At 35.4% G+C, this 19,816-nt stretch overlaps 1 protein-coding gene across 2 annotated transcripts in view; it reads right to left on the bottom strand.

Annotated features, from left to right (window-relative positions):
* Positions 1 to 206: 206 nt before the first annotated feature.
* Positions 207 to 19,816, bottom strand: part of MSH3 (mutS homolog 3) — a 124,198-nt gene continuing 104,588 nt past the window's right edge. For both annotated transcript variants that reach the window (XM_039874950.1, XM_039874952.1), the window contains 4 exons: positions 12,424 to 12,610; positions 9,065 to 9,194; positions 3,278 to 3,446; positions 207 to 932 (listed from right to left, as the gene is read on the bottom strand). In XM_039874950.1, coding sequence (XP_039730884.1) covers positions 824 to 932; positions 3,278 to 3,446; positions 9,065 to 9,194; positions 12,424 to 12,610 — 595 coding nt within the window. In that variant the 3' untranslated portion in view covers positions 207 to 823. The remainder of the gene's footprint in view (positions 933 to 3,277; positions 3,447 to 9,064; positions 9,195 to 12,423; positions 12,611 to 19,816) is intronic.

Here is a 19,816-nt window from a genome sequence, read left to right as displayed (position 1 = left end):
CTATTATGAATCAACAAAGCTATAGGGTTCAATACCGGGACGATCATACATTTGCTATATTGGTTAATGGAAAGATCCAAAATGAATAAGCTCAGTTCTGTGTATTTCGTAGAAGCAGCGATCTTGGTTCCATGATCAAACCTTAAAAGTAATAATTGCCAGGTAGTTGAAAACCCCAAAATTCAACAAAAAAATTATAATTTATAGCAAGTTTTCATTAAATGTTTATTACTTGAATGAATGACAAATAATTTCATCCAACAATCTTTAAATTGCTTAAAACTGACAATATTTAACTTTTCAAATTTCATATAATCTTGTTACTTCTGTGTTCTAGTCTCTAAAAACTTAATAAATCTATTTCTTATCAAAAATTCTTACGCTCATGGTGAATAAACTGGTGGCATTATAAAATTATCTTAGTTTAAATGAAAAGGTAAATTCTTGCCAGACATTTCACCCAGTTGCAAATCATCTAAACTGAAACAAATAAAAATTAAATTTTTATATCACTCTCTAAAAACTCGTGAACTGTATCCTACCACTTAGGCTTTATTTGGGTTTTGATTTTTATGTGAAGCTTATCGCCCATGAAAATTTATAACGACATAACAGGAGTCTTAATATTCAAAAGTGTTTGTATTTCAAGTCAGGATGGCAGGAACTCGAAACAGGCTCTCTACACAAAAGCTCTTTGTTTCCAATAGGAATACCCCGCTGTCGTGTTTTAAGCTCACACAAAGATGAGCTTCACTGGAGAGCTGTTTGTACAGTTGGTGTTTTTAATTCTCTAGTTTTTGTTCACAAGCAGTCTTCATTTTAATCAGTAAGAGAAGTCCGTAGTTTCTTCCACTTCAAACTGGTCTGTCCACTTTTGTAGGTCTTTTGCATCATTTATCGTCCATAACTTTGCAAAACACTTTAGCCTTTTCCTGGAGGGAAAATAAAATACTAGTTATTTTATAAATGAAATTGTTGGAGGACAATACACCTTACTGAAAGCTATGAAAAGTCTACGCCATTAGAATACCAGGCAGGGCTCTGTGGTTAGGAAACTGTGTCGGCCTCAATCTTCTGGTGAAAGGAGTTTTTAGTGCTGCTGCTGTGATCAAGGGACCAAGGTTATTGATCAGCACTACTGTCTCCGGGGAGAGAGAGCCCACCTTCCTCCCTCTCCTAACTCAGTCAGAGGCTGTGTGTGCACACAGGATGAAAAGTAAAACTGATTTAATGAAATAAAGCTAATTAATTAAAGAACAAAATGCCGACATGACATAGACCTGCTTTTTTCTGCAGAAAGCAACCCAGTTAATTGTTTAGGGTCTGGAGCCGGAGTATCTGAGTTCCAATTATGCTCTACCACTTACTAGCTGTTTGTTCCTGCTTTCCTGCTCAGTTTCCCTAGCTTCACTTGGCCTTGTTTTCCCCAACTATAACATGGGGATTACAAGAGTACCTATCTCACAAGGTTGTCATAAGGATTAAGTGAGTTAATGAATGTAAGGCAATAAGAACAGTAACTGGGACAATGTTTAGGCTACTGCCAATGACTGCCCAGACTTGTTTCTGTGCACAGTAAGCATTCGACAAATATTAGCTAATATAACAAACCCACATCAATGCATAAGATTTGGTACAGTTTCTTTGAACCAGTGGAATTAATAAGATAAGCACTTTTAATGAAAAGGTAAAATAACAAATACAGTATCCTGATAAATTATCAGATTCCATCCCAATGCACCTCTTCCTACAATTCCCTGTCAAGAAAACTTTCAAAATTTCAAAATGTCACATAGTAGTTGGAAGAGTTAAAATATTTGTAAATAATCTGTGAATTTTACTGCTCTGGCTTTATAGGCTGTATAGCAGAAACAAGTATAAAATATTATATTTTATTGCCACCTTACAATATATCTTTTGCAGTAAAGTTTTATTCTAGTTTTAGAAAAAAATAAAAAAATAAAACAACAAAAGAGGATTTAAAGTTGTCCTTAGACTTTGCAAAAGAACTAGGGCAAAGCTTATTTTTAAATTTAAACTCTCATAGATGATTACCTTTCTCTCTAGAAAAATTTTCTTATATTACTCTACTTTGTAACAAATAATTAGAAAGAAGCTGTCATTGATTACATCATTTGCTTCTAATTTGGCATTGAGGAAATGATCCAGAAGAGAATGTCAATAAAGGAAGCTACACGTCATTTGTAGTATTCCAACACTTTAGACCTGATCAACCACCACTTACCATTGCAAGGTGCAGAGTGCAAAGCAGAACCACAAGAGGAAGGAAGAGGAGAAAGAGAAGTTGGCTACACAACTCTACTCCCATATACAAGTTGACAACTGTTTCCTTAGCTGATATTAGTATTAGTATTTTGTTTTTAAATTTGGTAATGATTTCCAGACCTAAAAAATATTCTCATAGTATGGTGGCCAACCAAGATTTTCTATGTGACCAACAATCTGTCCACGCATAGTCACGTGGTTATTGACCAAGGCAATAATGTCCTACCCCAGGCTGATCAGATTCTTCAGGTAGGGGTGGGGCAGGAGGGATGAGGAGCTAAAGGCTATAATTTATTATTTATTAATTTATTCTTTATAAATTATTATTTATTATTTATTTTCCTAGGAATAGCTTCCTTCCAAAGTACATCTCAGGTTCATATTAACTTTAGTTTATATACTGACTACATACTGCTGGATTTCAAGGGTAAAAGGTGGAATGCATTCACATCATAAGCATTCTAGGTGATAGAGAGAAGTCATGTTTATAATGAAAAATCTGTCACAAACAAATCCACAAAATAAGTGACATGTGGATACTGACTAAAATTACCTAGTTATATAACAGTATTATTTTCATTCATGTCCTGACAGAATTCTTAATTGTTGAATGCAACCATTGCATAACTGAATGCAATATATGAAAAAAAAAATAGGTACCCTAAAGCTTTTAAATATTTTCTTTTAGCAATTTTTTGTATAAATGAATGTTTTAAGCAACTAATGTGTTCGCACACATCAAGGAGTTATCTTAATTCTTTAGAAAAACGACTTAAAACCCAATTTAGCAACTTAATAGATAAAAATCTGACAAGACTGAATCACATGAGCTTTGGGAAGAGCTGTTTTCATTTTATTGTAATTAAATGTTTCGGAATATTTGAAGAGAGGCTCAAAGGCAGATCCAAAGTTCATTTACAAGACAATCCTCTTCCTTGGACAACTTTGAAGGTTTCATTATAAATCAAAAATACAGCACAATCATTCTGACCTTTTCATATTTACTAATCCTTCCAGTTCTTTTGACTTGCTAGCTGCTTTCTTCAAAATTTCTTCAGGAACATCTGCTAGTTTAGCCACATTCAGTCCATAACTCCTTGCTGCAATTCCTCTGGTTATTTGATAAAGAAAAGTGACAAATTCAGGGACTTCCTCTTCACCTGTAAAATAAAGTGAAGACAAAAAAGGAGAATAAAAAAAAATGCCTGAAAGCTGATTAGAGGATTAAAGAAGTCATGTAAATCCTCATAACTTTATTAAAATTTACAATCTGAAAAAGAAATCCATTGTTTCTAATCACTTGTTAGCTCCGTTTGATCTATGTCACTATCTAGAGAAAGGGTAAATACTCTTTGAAAATGTTTTTGTATGGAGGATCTTTTAGCTCAACTATCAGGGAAGGCTATTAGCCTGCAACCCTCAGTTGTATGCCGTCTTTAGGAATTTCCTTGGCTGAAAAGAGCTGCTTCACCCAAGGTGACGATCGATAGTCTTGAGCAGCCTGCATCCAGTGACTGGTTGTTATGGGGGTTGGTAGGCGGCCTTTAAGATGGCCACCAAAGATCCCCACCTCCTGGTGTTCATGCCCTCATATCGTTCCCTCTCCTTCGGTGTGGGCTGGACCTAGTGACTTGCTTCTAATGAAGAAAATATGGCAAAAATAATGGGAGGTCAATTCTGAGATCAGATTACAAAAGACTGTGGCCTCTGTCTTGGGCACTCTCACTTTCTTGTTTGCTTGCTTCCTCTGTGGGAAGCCAGTTGACATGTTGTGGGCTGCCCTATGGAGAGGACCATCTGGAAAGAAACTGATGTCTCTGGCTAACAGTGAAGGCCTGGAGGCCTGCCAATAGCCACGTGAGTGAACTTGGAAGTAGATATTCTGAGGCCTGCCAAGAGCCACGTGAGTGGGCCGGGAAGTGGACTACACCAGTCAAACTTAAAGTGACTGCTGGCCTGGCCAATGCCATGCTTGTAGCCTTGTGAGAGACTATGAAGTACAGGTGTTCAGCTCAGCTGCCCATGGATTCCCGACCCACAGAAATTACGAGAATAAATGTCTGCTGTTTTAAGCTGCTATGTTTGGGGATAATTTGTTATGCTACAATAGATAACTAATAAAAGGTATTGGCCTGTCCCCCTCACCCCAAGTTGAGGTAACTCTGAAGATCATCTCAGCCTCAGAGCTTATTGTAGGGCTAGCTGAAGTCTTATGCCTGCAACACAGCCCAGTCCTCCCCAGACCTGCCCTCAGGTGTTGATCATGACATCACTGCCCAGTAAACCTCTGGCATTCACATCTCAGATTCAGCTTCCTGGAGAACCCAGTCTAACCACACATATACATATGTATAAATTTAAAACTTTTAAAGAAAAAAAAAACTTTAAAAAATTGGGACATAATGAAATGCAGTAATGCAAACAGTGCTACATACGGTTTAATCTTTGATAAATCTAAAGCACCTCAGGATTATGCAGCTTTTATTATGAAATTCGACATATTACACTGTGTTGCAAAAATGTCCAAAACCAACCAGATCTACAATGATTCTCAGATCCCAGTATCTTTAATATAAGTTTATCAAGAGCTTTTTCTCATAATTTCATTTGATAAATGTGTATGATTCTTTTATTAGCTAAAAACTAAAAAGCCAAAAAAAGTGAACACAGCAGAGAAACAGGATAATGGAATTTTCCTTAACCTCGTCTAAGAATTCAGCAACAAAGGGTGGGTGCTGGAAGTGGGAGGTGAAAAGAATGCTGACACTCTCAGGAATACCTAGACTAAAACTTACATTACAAAGCACGAAGAATACCTTTTGCCTCCAAATAAAACTTAAGGAACACAAAGAACAAGTGAGGAAGTGGGCGGGAACAGACAAGGCAAGAAGCATGGAGAAACCAATGCCTGCTAATCTGGATCATTTTTTGTTATTCTGCAATGCTCACAAGACCAAAAGCGAAGTTAACAGTAGTAGGCAGTCAAAAAAGCAAATTCTTCTCATTTTTAAGACAGAAGCATTTTCTTTATCACTTCATGTGGGTTAGTCCTGACTGATCTCCCTACCTCCAGCCTCTCCTCTATAACCTAGCCTCATGTTGGTCTTCCTAAAAAAAGATTCACTCATCCGTCTGTCCACATGTCCATTTATAATCCATCCATCCATTTTTTTTCTAAAAGCCTACTAAATGTCACAAAACCTCCTTACTTCAATATTGCTTTGCTGATGGCATTTTTCTTTTGTTGCTTTATATATAAAATATAGTATATATAAAATATATATAGCTATAAAGTGCTTTTTATACTTAATATAGCTATCAAATATAGCTAAATTATATAAAATATTATGTTATTATGAATAACTTGTTAACATATCTCAGTATAGACAGTTGCTGAATTTATCATCATATGCTGGTCCCCACTTGCCAGTTCTCTACCGGAACTAATTCCGGCAGTTCTCACATCATCAAGGTTAATAATGTGACCACTCTTCCATAGTCACCTGAGGGAACTCTTTTTACAGTTATGTTCTATCTTAAGCTATCCTTCACTCCTCTTTAATGGAAGAGGGAGGAAAGGCTGAAAGGAGGAAAGGAGGGAGCGGGAAAGGAGGGAAGGAGAGAGTTTATGTGTGTAATGGAAACATGGAGGCAGAGAGAGCCAGGTGGGAGAAAAGATGGTAAAAGCAACCATTTCTTTACAGCCTCACAATAAAAGTTCTTGGTAAGGGCTTTCCTTATAAGCTATGACCATTTCTTAAATGGATATTATTGAAAAGTTTATCTGACACTGCTTATAGTAAAAGTAATAATTCATGTGTCTGTTACATGAAGCTTAGCAAAATCTCTTTTAAAGCCAAACTTCTATAGGCAGTTATTAGAGAGTTATGTCCTGATTAAATAGTTTCTGAAGTTACTTTTAGGATAGATTCGTAAAAATTTAGAGGTGGATGTTAGGTGACTTGTCCAAGATTTTACAGACTGGAATAACCTAAAACACAGGTTTCTTACTGCTGGTCACTGCTTTATCTACCACGCCAGGGGAAACAGATAAACATACTATCTTGGAAGCCACCAAAAGAGTATTTGGGGCATTTTACAATGACCTATGTAATGGCCTCTAATTTAGACAGAAGAAGAGTTAAGTTAGAGGTAATGGATGAAGAATATATATAGCTAGGAATAATATTGGAAATGAGCAGGCAATGAGCAATGCTTCAAATTTTTGAGTGAAAGTGATTTTCAATCTAAAATTCTAGCCTTAAATTATAAATCAAGTATGAAGGTATAATAATGACATTTTCATTCATGCAAAGTCTCAAAAACTTTACCTCCTTTAGTTGATATTATTAGTAGCCTATCTAAAATATATTCCACCCATAAGAAAACCCTGATTTATAAAGGAGTTAACTCCCTGAACATTTAACTCAGGAAACAGTGTTCTCATATCCAGCTCCAAAAGTTGATCCCAGTTATGATCTAGACTGATCAAAGTCATCCCTGCTATTCTCATTTCTAAGAATTGGTTTAAGAATGAGCATGTGATTCAATTCTAAAAATGAGATGCGACAATGATGAGATGCTAGTGGGCATCTGAAGAAAGTTCCCTTTCTCTTAAAAAAGAGTGACAGGAAATGCTGATCTTTTCTCTTCCTTTGGACATTGTCAGTTCTGGATGTGATATCCAAAAGGGCTGAACCATCATGCCACTAGCCTGATGATGAAGCCAACAGGCAAGAAGTGAGAGCCTGGGGAACTGCAAAGAGGTGGAGCTGAAGCCCATCTCTTCCTTGGATGTTTCTGTAATGGAAGAGTGACTGAGTTAGTGAGTGAGTGAGTGAGTGCAGGAGTGAGCAGTGAGTGTGTGTGTGTGTGTGTGTGTGTCCGTCTGTCCTTATTGTTTGAGCCAGTATGAGTTCAAGTATTCTGTTACTTGCAATCAAATGCACAATAAGGAAGGCAAGAAAATTTCTAGGATGATGGTAAAGGCAGGTCTCAGGACAAGAGCTGGGCAGACCTAGGGAGTAATTAGTTCAGATGAGCAGGAGAACAAAGGGCTCCAGAATGAATGACCCCAATGGGGAAAAATGGAACCAGTAGGTTCAATCATGTAGAAAAATGTCTGAGAGGTATTTTACAGAGCTATTGGCAGATATAGGAAGATTCAGGTATAGACTCAAATAAAACAATGAAATGAAAAAATAAAAACACGGTAATTATTATCTTCAAGAAAACAGAAAAAGTTGTAAAAGAAAGAAAATGCACTTGTCTCCATACCTGGTTCATGAATTAGCAATACTGACTGACAATGATAGTGAAAACAATGAATATGAATAAAACAGAAGAAATGTGAAACAACTATATTGGGGGGACAGAGGTAGGGAAAGCTGAAGACCTCCATCTAACACGATGAGAAGTCAGTCAATATTATGTCAAGTTGATAAACCAAGAAGAAAATTAACATCATTTAGAAATATAGAAGATATGGGTAAGAGTTAAAAACATTTGCTTCCAGACTGGAATGGGGAGAGAGAGTGAAGTGAGGGGATGGAAGCAGGGGACTGCTGCCTGTAGCTCGTGCTTTTAAGCATCGTTTAATTTTTAAAATATGTTCATGAATAAAATTTCAAATCAATAAAATAAAATGCCAAAACACTTAAGATGTAAGGCTCTGGGTTAGTCCGTTCACATCAAATGCTTACACTGACCCTTTCCTACTGGTGAACTCTGTTTTGTTTATCCCAATGGGTTTTAGCTTATAAGCTCCTCCTGTCACTTTGGATGCAGATTAATAGATACAAAACTGCTTCCATGAGATAATTTATGATGTGTTTTTCAAGACTGCATGGTGGCGAAAGGCAAGAATTGCCTAACATTACTTTATCTTAGGTCCAGTGCTTTGTTTTATTTGGGTTAGTTGCCTGATTTCTTTTTCAGGTCCATCCTTATTACTTTTCCAAAATAAAATTTGGACTCTGGAGTGTCTTAGATAATGGATTTTCCATTGTAGCACACCAACTGTATAAACTATCACTGGCCTACGGGCTGGTAGCTTTAAAAAATTACTACAACAGAAAAAAAAAATATGCTAAAATCTACTGCATTACATACAGCACTTGAATTTGTTTCTACTGACTAATGGTGTTCTTTTTCATGAAATGTCTAATTTCTGTGACACTAACAGTAAGTGGAAAGGCTAGGAAAAATACTGTAGATCTCGCATAGCAGTTCTAGCAGAGCAGAAGAGAACCTGCCAGCAGAGGACATGGGGTCTAGGCTCAGTTCAGTCCCTACCCAGGTGGCCGAAATGGGCAAGCCGTTTCACCTGTGTGAAATTCAGTTTCCTTATCAAAATAAGATAAAACATATTCAGTATAGCATATGGCTGGTCCTGAGTAAGTAATTAATGTTACATGGTATCTTGGGAAACGTACTGGGTATTTTAAAAGATGACTAATTATACTCTGTACTTGACTGTTATGGCATCTTTTCCGAGATGAATCTAAGAGGAAAACCAAAATGTTCACATAACCCCACCCTCTTCTTATAAAAAATGAGATAAGGAATACTAGGGATACACTCAGAGACAGCAAGGATAAATGTGAATCCTATTTGACCCAAAGGTTAGAGAAATTTAATTTGTACAAATGTCATTTACGATCAGCATTCGCAGCTCTATTATTACTAAGCAATAAGTTCATGTTCCTAAAACTTTAAGTTATCAAACATGAAAAAGCAACAACATTCTAGTTGCACCTATTACAGGAATGTTTCATACCTGGATCTTGTTTGCTTTCATTCTCATTGACCAAGAATCCCATGTGATAATTCCCCACCTGTTGTGAGTAACTTTTCTCTAATTCACAAACTGGCGGATAATGGGTGACAAACAGGGTTAAGGACTTCACCTAAAAAGACATATAATAAATATTATTTTATTTTATTTTTAAATTTTATTTAATTAAAACTTTTCTCCAATTTTGTTTTGAAAAATTTTCAACCTTTAAAGTTGCAAGAAAAGTACATGGACATCTGTATATTCTTTATAGAAATAACCAATTAATATTTTCCCATCTTTCCCCTTTCTTCCCCTCTCCCTACTCCGCACACACACACTCTTTTCTTGAACCATTTGAGAATTAATTGCAGATATCGTGATACTTCACCCCGAACACTTAAAAGATTCTATCGTCTAAAAACAAAAACATTCTCCTACATAATCAATATAAACTTAATACACTCAAGAAATTTAACATTGATATATTACCATAATATCTAACATATAGCCCATAAACTTCCCTAACCTATCCCATTAATGTTCTTTATAAATGTTCTCTTAAAAAAAAGTAATCAAGGATCATGCAGTGCATTTAATCGTGTCTCTTAAGTTCCCCAGACTTTTCTTTTTGTCTCTTTTTTCTTTATGATTAACATTTTTGAAGTATCCAGAACTGCTTTGCGTAACGTCCCTCAATTTGGATTTGGCTGATCGTTTCCTCCTGATTACCTTCAGATTAAACCTTATTGCCAGATAACATATCCATTTCAGAACATTGCATCAGGAGAAATGTCAATTTGACCCATTACTGGGGATGCTAAATTTGATTATTTGATTTAAGTGGATTTCTAGAAGATTCCTTCGCTATCTTGACACCTTTCTCCTTTGTAATTAATAAATATCTTCTGAGGTGAAACTTTGAGGCTGTGTGAATATCTTTTTTCCAATAATATTTCATCTAAAGCTTTTACCACCTACTGATTATCATTGCCTGAATCAGTTATTGGTAGTTAGTAAAAGTTGATTAAAAAAAAATTCTCTCTATAATTAGTTGGCATTCTATAAAGCAAAGCTTCCCCTTTTCCCCACCCTACCCCTACCATTTAAAAAATTTTTTTGTTTTGTTAGTATCAGTATGGATCCATGGACTCTTTAATAAGCATTATTTTAAAGCATACATTATGTATTCTAGAAATCCCTATCTTGAGAGACGTTAACACAAAGTCATGGTCGAAAAATGAGCAGAAGGGAGTAATTAAATTGAAGAACTACAGTTTTGATTCATCTGCCATTCACCTTATTAAAAGTCAGAACCTGGGCCTTCTCTAACGATTACAAATAAAGCTATTAAGGCAGAGGGGTTTTTTTGACAAGCTGCTCTTAAAATCTTCCCTGAAGAGTCTTAGGATCAGCTCTCCACGGTGACGCCTTCTCTGAGCTGAGGGGCATTTCTAGCCAGAAGACCTAAGGGTTTGTGCTACAGCACTGCTCCCCTCAAGGCCACATGAACTTGCAGCAGCAATACGCAGTCTTCCTATTACACCACTCTGATCTCTCTTCCCCATCTTAGAAATCAAAAAACACCATGAAAATAAAGATTCTCATCCATAAAAAAGTTAGAGACTCTTGTTCCAGAAGAATTCTCTTCAATGACTTACCTCCTAAGGTAAATTTTATCTAAAAATAACACTTTCTTCGTTAACATTTAAAATATCCAAAAACTGCTAGAAAAGCAATGAAAACAGCAGTGACAAATTCAATTGTCATAATTTGTTCTTGAAAGTTCTTAAATGAATCTTTGAAATACTGCCAAAGTATTTTTGATAGCCAGCCTCCAACATAGCCCCCAAAGTCTTCACCTTCCAGTGTTCATGCAATTGAGCAGTCTCTTCCCACACTGAATCAGGGCTGGCCTGTGTGCTCAACAGAATATGATGGCAGTAACAGTATATGGCTTCTGAGACTTGGTCATAAAATGCATTGCTGCTTCTATTTTGGATTCTTGAACTGATTCCTCAGGGGGAAGGCAGATGCCATTCTGTGAGGATACTTAAGCAAACCTGTGGAGAGGCCCACAGGGAAGAAGTGAGAGCCAGGGCCAACCACCAGTACCAACTCGTCAGCCATGTGAGTGAGCCACATTGGAAGAGGCTCCTCCAGCCCCTGATTGACTCCGGCCCTGACTGACAACTTGACTGCAATCTCAGCAAAGGCCATGAGCCAATACTACCCAGCTAAGCAGGTCTATAATTACTCACCTCCAGACAGTATGAGAGATAATAAATGATTATTGTTGTTTTAAACCACAAAGTTATGGAATAATTTGTTATGTGGACATAGTAACTGATACACTGCTAAAGAGTAGAAACTGTGAAATCGAACTCAAAGGTGGCAAATTCAGTTCTGTTATACTTTGTTCCTGAAGTTTCTTGAATTAATGTGTAAAATGTGTTTTGGAGGTAGTGATGGGACTTTAATGAACTTGTTTTATATACTTTCTATAATGATTGAAGAAAAGTTTCTGAGCTATATCTTTTGGCAAATAAAAAATTTCTTTTTAAAATAAGTATTTCAGAGTAGAAAACATGTCATCATTATGCAATCCACTTAAACGAAAAACGGAGGGCCACCAAAGTTTAAAGAAAAAGGGATTTTATTTTAGTATTATGAGGAAGAAATAAAAATGGGAAGAAGACACAAAGAAAACAGTAAGAAAGTAGAGAACAAAACAGAAAAACGGAAGAAGAAACAAGGCTCAGGGGCAGATGACAGAAAGAGACAGGGAGACACCATAATAGAACAAAGACAGGGTAAATAAGAGAATTTGATGGAGATGACAGGAATTAAAAATTCGACACAATCAACATTTCACACTGAGATGCTTAGAAATACAATGTAAAAACAGATATGCAGTGAAGGAGGACTGCTACGAAAACAGACACAAAGACATGAGATCAAAGACCTTATATTGAGATCTTTTGGGATATTGTTTAAAAAAGTATTTCACAGGGTAAAAATGGCACTATGTTCTTTCCATTCTTTCCTCAAGGAATGGGCAGCAGATGGATGGTCGGTCCCTTCTCTTGATTTAGAGTTTACCAAGGATAACAAAATACAGCTCTGAGTAGAAATTGTGTCAAGGGAGCACATCAAAGAATTACGAACATTATTTTGAGCTAAACTATCTGAGTTCAATGTATAGTATTTTAATGATTAAATACGGGAATAGGGTCATTTATAACAAAGATAATTTGTTATTTATCGGAATATTTAAATCTCTGAATATTCGGAAACTGAGGTCAGGAAAACAATTTATATACTATGTACCATTCATGTACAAAAATATGCAAGATACTTACATCTCTAATAAAATGCTCAAGTGTAGCGTAAGCAATGGCGATTCCATCGTGGGTGCTTGTCCCTCTTCCTAATTCATCCATGATAACCAAGGACCGTGATGTTGCTTTTCTTATTATTTCTGCGGTGTCAGTCAGTTCTTCCATAAATGTACTGTGTCCTTTATATATATTATCTGCAGCACCCATCCTACAAACAAGATGAAGACACCCTGATTTTCCTCTGAACTTTATTACCAGGAAACTAAGCATTATTTTCTAAACAATAAATATAAAAGATTCTTAGAGGTCTATACACTTTGAGCCAATGACAGCTGAAATTATATAACAAAAGAAAACATCTATTGGCTATAAGGAATACTTAACATTAAACTGCATCTTGTAGTGACAAACTAGATAGAAAAAGTTAAATATTGGGCAGAGCTCCTGAAAAGTAGAGAAACGTCTGACTCTGCCTTTTTCTGACCAAATATTTCAAACCAAAGTTTGGTACTCACAGGGGAAAACGATACTCCTCTGTGTCGCTGTGTTTAAAACCCATAAGTACTAGATACTGTACAATGAAAGGCTTTTCCCCATGTTTCCTTAAGAAGATTCCACACTGATATTATGAATTAAAGTACCATGCTGAAATAAGATAAAACCTGTTAACTAGTACTAGAAGTATAGAGATTTAATAACCTCCAACATTTAACACAGGTTCCTAAAGTAGACTTCATGGAACACATTTCTTGGAGATGTCTAAAAGATGTAAGGGTTTCCTTCTGGTAAGCCTTTGTACAGCCTTTAATATCCTGCTATACATCGTGCACTTCCTAGAGAGGGATCTAGTACACAGAGTTTCTCCAATTCATTTAATCATGGACCTCTTACAAGTTGTAAGCTGACAAGAAGAACAAATCTTTGGCTGATAATGAAATAGCTCTGATAAGGCAAATACTTTGGGGGTCTCTGATACTTAAGAATTAGAATAACAGGCAAACTTTTGGAGCACTTTGTCACAATAATGGTTTACAGAAAACATTTGGAAAAAATACCTACTTAGTACAAAAGGAACCTGGGGGAAAAAAGGAATAATTAAGTAACATTCACTCAAGGTCATGCAGTTAATTAGAAAACCCAGAATTTAGGTTTTCGACCCGCTAGCCAGCTTTGTGAATTCTGGTAACTATTTTCACAGCAAAATACCTTCATCAATGTAGTTTTGTTACAACAGTTCACATGTGACCTACACTAGCATAATGTACCTTTTATTTCTGAAGAAACTCAGGGTGAAATTGAGCCTTAACCATCCTGTGGCTGCAGCCCTGTACAAGGCAGGGGAGATGGAGTGTAATGCTTTTCCCACAGATAGGTGGAGCCTTGGGAGAACTGCTCCAGTAATCAGTGGCATTTAGAACCTGTAATTAACTTCATCTATGATGGAGCTGATATGGTTTTACTAATGCTGCTCTCAATTTTATCCATTTAAAAATCAAGATCTACACAATGTAATTTCTGAAGTAGTGCCATCTTAGGAGCATTCTGGCTACTTTTTCAAAGCTCAAATACTGTAATTTACCTCCGTTTTCAATGTTTGCTTTGCTAGTATTTCCTCTACCACAAAGCAAGAAGATTAAACTTTCTCATCATGCAACCACTCTGAATTCTTCACAATCATAACATATGACCTCCACTTAGCAGTGATTGCTTTTATTCCTGACAGGTTGTAAGCTGACAAAAAGAACACATCTTTGGCTGATAATAAAATAACTCTGATAAGGCAAATATTTGGGGGTGGTGGGTCTTTGATTCTTAAGAATTAGAATAACAAGCAAACGCTGGATAAGATTTCAATCCAGCTTTCTAGAAACACTACAGTAACAGAGTGATTTCACTGGCAATTTCAGGAACTGTAGAATGCTCTTGGGAGAGAGAATCAAAGAGACATCTCAAATCAGGGGGAAAAGATGAATGATCAGTCAATAAAAAGATGTTAGCTAATTGATTATTTCAGGAAAAAAACAAAGTTGTGTCCCTACTCAAATCATACTCCAAAATAAATTTATATAGATTTCAAAGTTTAATGTAAAAATAGAAACCATACACATAGCAAGCAGTATAAATAAAATTTAATCTCTGGGCAGGTGGGTGGGTGGCTTTATATACATGGCGCCAAAATCTCGTAGTACCAACATGCCTCACCGCACTACAGGGTTTCTGTCCTTAAGGAGGCCAGGCCAGACTTCGGGGGATCTTGTATGTATTTTTATTAAGCAATGGTCCCAACTCTACTATTTGGCCAGTGGTTTTCAAATATCTTTTGGGTTAAATCTGTTGTTTAAATGAAATTTTACAAAGAAATTCACTCTGCAGATGAGAGCAAAGGAATGCTGATTTGGTTAAGAATCCAGCACTCTTAGGCCCTTTTCCCCACCCAGAGGGGGCTCCGTGGAACTCCTAACAATCTGCAGAACAAAAAGTCTGAAAGCCACTGCATTAGGAGCCTGCACATTTTCCACTACAATTCTATTTTTCCATAGTACCTGAGGATAAAGGAGCAACGCTGCCCAGGAGACACTGGAGAAATGCTGGCTCATTAACCAGTCATTGCGGCTACCGGGGAAGCAAGCGTTTGTAACTGTGGGAACTGTTTATTAATAAAAATTTTTGTAAAATTCTCTTAAGAAATACAAAGTTTATTTTTCCAATAAATTTCAGTATGAGTTAATGTGATTCTGATGAACACAGTTTTATCTCTAAACACATTTTTCCTTTTCTTCTTGGTTACTAAGAAATAACTGTCTAACACTTTATAATACCAAAAGGCAACACTAACTTTATCACATGTTTCTATCCTTATTTCTCTTTGATCCAATATCTTTGAATACTATTTTACTCTCATATTATCTTGTTCTAGTGTATATATCCCAGTAAACTGCTCAAAATAAGTTTTTGAAGCAAGATAGGGTATAAATTAACAAAAAGTTTGTATTTTTTTATTAACTCAAGAAGCACTTACAAGACATAATACTGAAATTTTTCAAATGTTGTATTAAAGATTTAAAGAATTCCAGAGTGTATCATTATTGTCACTGTCTGTATTTATATTCAATGTAATAAAAAATGCATTCTTTAGGTTTCATCTTAGAGTTAGTTTGCTCTGAGTAGACAGGTTAGTTATGTGATTAAGAAAAAAAAAATCACTCTGATATTTTTAGCAATGGCACTGACTAATCTTTCTAATCCCCCCTATTCCCTCCTCGCCTATAAACCTTATATAGGTCAACGAAGCTTAATAAAGCATTAATGGAGAAAATAAATTGTTGCTTTTTTGAATCAGTGGCTAAAATCAATAACACTTTCATAAAAATTTGAACAAGAGTTTGTTTTTATGAAATCTTGATATTTTGAGATAACATTCTAGATGTTGCTAAATTATAGCAAATGGCATGGGCCTCTGTCCCTTCAAATCACAATCTTTGGGTCTTATGCAAGGAAAATGCTAACATGAGAAAGAAATACTGCAATTAACAGGAGGAAAAACAATTTTCCAATTGCATGGTAAGTAATTGGAGCTTAATATCAAAATTGTTAAATAGAGGCAATGATTATTTGTACTGTATCAGTTTTAACATACTTTAAGTGCTTTTAAAATAACTGGTTTATATAAACAAATAATCAATAAATAAAACTTACCATTTTAACATTTTTAGGTGTATGAGACAACAAAACAGTATTAAGTACATTCACAGTGTTGTTCAGCAGTCACCACTATCCACTAGCAGAGTTTTTTCAACATTCCAAAACAGAAACTCTGTACTCATTAAAAAAGTAACTCCTTATTCTGCCCTCCCCTCAGCCCCTGGTAACATCTATTCTAATTTCTGTTCCTAAATTTTCATTTTCTAGGCTCTTCATATAAGTGGTATCATACCTTACTTCTCCTCTAAGTGCCTTGTATAGGACAGATTTTATGTTAGCTTATTTTGCCTTCTTTCTGAAATTGAAGATGTTCTTTCTATTCACTTCATTTTGCTAAAAATTTTGTAGAATTCTGTCCAGTATGGGTGTCTATGTTTCTTGCTTTTTTGTATATTAAGTAAATTTTACAAAAGGAAAGTAATCTCCTGAATAACAAAGAACTCTAATGTTTAAGAAGGATGGTGTAAGTCTGCAAGAAAAAAAACAAAATTCAAAGTCCAAGTAGAGAAAAAGCTGCAAAAGAACTGCAATTATTAAATGATGCATAGATACTGCATATGGCATTTCAAAGGCATAAAAGTGTGAAGAGGTAATTTGTACTGCATTTAATTAAACACAAACATTAACCCAGAAGTGAAATGAAATCACAAATATAGCATGTGTGCATTTTTAAAAAGCCTGGAAGGCAATATACCCAGACAACAAAGACTTTAAGGTGGTGAAATTTTTTCCTTTTTAAGCTTTTCTATAGTTTTAAATTTTGCACAATGAATAAATGTTACAGTGTAATTAGAAAAACAAATGTTATTTTAAAAAATCACAAATGACACATTTAAGAATACTCTATAGTCTATTGCATCATTATGACAAAACAAGGTAATTACCAAGTTAAATAACTAGCTTTATTTTACTAATATCAAAAATCCTTTATTAGCAGCAATAAAATTATTACAATAAAAAAGTTTCTAACAGTAGCAATCAGATCACACTACAACATTTAATGTCAATTTACAAAAGCTATAACACTGAACTGCAAATATAACCAACCAAAAACCACTGTAGCAATCTCTCAATTTCAATGGAAATATCGCTGAGAATCAAGACAGCAATCCAGGAAAATGACAAACTTATACTGGCTCACAAGAACCGTGTTCACTGGAACCATCTACAAAGCACATGCAGGCCATTTATGAAGGACACGGGTGTTTTCCTTCCAAAGGAAACCCACAGTGTACTGACCAGGCAAGTCATTCCCTAACACATCTACTAGTTCACTCTGTGGGAAAGTCCCAAGTATTTCAAAGGAAAATAATTAACAGAGTAAATGCTCTTTACCAACCTTAACTATATCTGTGAAAACCACAAACTGTTAAAGTCATCGAAGGAAGGGTAAGATTAATCAGTCACCAGGGATAAAATTAATCCAATTAATTAATAAGATCAATAGAGGGGAACATAGCACAATCTGAGGATGCATCCTTATAATTTAACTCATATTATCAGCTCAGGCAAATCACAATAATCTCTCTGATTCTGTTTTTTCCTTCTGTAAAATGTTAGGAGTTGACATTGAACAATGGTTCCTATATCTGGACATATTTCAGAGTCACTTGCAGAAGCTTTTGAATATAGAGCCCAAGGGTCCTCTTCATTGTATCGATTACAACAGTATCTTCAGGGGATCTACATTCAGGGGACCTCCCTAGGATCCGAGTTTGAAACCCAACCCAGCCAAACCCTCAGATGACCATGAGGCATTAAATTCATACAATCACTTTCCACCAAAAAGATGAAGTGAGATATCTCCTGTTGACTAAGATACAGCTACAAGCTCAATAAACCACAGACATTTCTAAGGCAATATTTCTGGTGCTGATAAAATTCATAACAGCCTACTTATTTAGTAAAATATCACTTACGTGGTTTTAGTACTGGTATTTACTAGCAAATAGAAGACATGCACTGATTCAAGATGTTTTCTTTCTGTCCAAGAAGGATATGTGTTTTTTTAATAGAGTACAAATACTTCACAATAGGTGCTAAATCAATATTTGTTGAATTAAACTAAACTGGGCAAACAAACCAGTTATCCACACAGTCAAAAGCAAACATTTAAAATAATTTAAGCATCCGAATGCCCATTACTTTCCAATTTTCTCTCAAAATAAACACACTGGTGCCATTCTATTCTGAGTATACAGCATTCCTGAAGCTGGGTGCCGTAAGAGAGAGTTTATGTGGGTAGCATGGCATGAAAATTATTAACCAGGGACCACTTAATTTCTACCAACATTTAATTGACATAAATAGAAATAAATTATTTTGAGAGAAGCCAATTGTTTGCTTTTTTTAAACAGACGATAATTCATTGCTTTTCTAAAACTCAATTACTGAGTCTAAAAAGTTGAATGAGGTTTAAGTTTGCATTTACCAGAATATTAAACAGATCTTTTTTCAATGATGTACTCATAGGTGATAATGATCCTTAGAAACATGTGCCTAAAAATAGTTCACTGATGAGTACATATATCACAATACACTGACATAAACATACCAATTAAAGCCAAATGTGAATGTCTGCCCAAATTCTGCTTTTTAAAAAGAATGCTCTTATTCTGGAAAAGGTTCATATGAGGTTACAACATTCAGAAAGAAGATTGCTAAAGCCTCCTGTTTACAGCTTTTCATGCATTTATACTTCTTAGAGCACAATGCACAGCACATAGTAGGCACTCAATGAATAATTATGGATACATGAATTTAAACCTAGTGTTGTAAATGTCCAATTAATAATATAAAAATAACCCATTTAAAGATAAAATTTGGAACCAAATTTCATACATATATCTGCTAGATTTTAACATTTTTTTTTCCATCAGGCACAAAAAGGATTTGAAGTGTTCTAGAATAACAATATATTTATAATGGAAGAAATACAATGAATATGAAACTAAGATTACAAGCCACACAATAGATTTTCAAATTTGAGACAGCAAATTTAGCATGAGCTTTATTTTTGGGTCTCACCCTAGAGATTCCAATTTAATAGGTCTGTGATAAGCCTTAGGAAGTAGCATTTTTTTTTTAACAAGCATATCTCTGATTCTATTCTGAGAACCATGCTGGAGACATACTCTCATATAAGAAGAGAAGGGGAAAACTAACCCAAATTTACTTCTACACCTGAACCTTGAATTTAGCTCTTGCCTTCTTGGTGGTCAAGACAAAAAGGAATTAAAGAGGAAGCAACCACTGGTGACAGCAGGAGGCCTGGCAGTAAATCGTTTCAAACCTGTTTGTAAATAGACACAGCATGCACGTGGAGAGAAAAAACATCCTTGGCATTAACAAAAAGTGGTTTATCAGATGGCACTTCATGTAAAAGATATCAAATAATAGAAATGAAAATATCCTTAAGAGAAATCTTGGAGAATATATGAAAACATCATCAAATGGGTATTTCTTACTCTAATTTAATTGTAAATCATAAGGACAAACTTTTACACACTGCTGGTAGGATTCCAAACTGGTCCAGCCTCTTTGAAGAATAAGAAAGATGCACATTACTTATACTTCACAATCCCACGCCTAGAGAAAGCCTAAATTCAGAACACTCATTTATGTGCACTAGGAGATGTGTGTTAAGACAAGTATCAGGGCTGTTCTTACTTGCAACAAATTTGAATCTGTTAAGTATCCATCAAGGACAAAA

The sequence above is a fragment of the Pteropus medius genome, unplaced genomic scaffold (assembly GCF_902729225.1).
Source record: "Pteropus medius unplaced genomic scaffold, Ma_sr-lr_union100, whole genome shotgun sequence".
NCBI lineage: Eukaryota > Metazoa > Chordata > Mammalia > Chiroptera > Pteropodidae > Pteropus > Pteropus medius.
The sequence above is the reverse complement of the archived record's forward strand: the minus strand, read 5'-3'. Positions and strand labels throughout refer to the sequence as shown.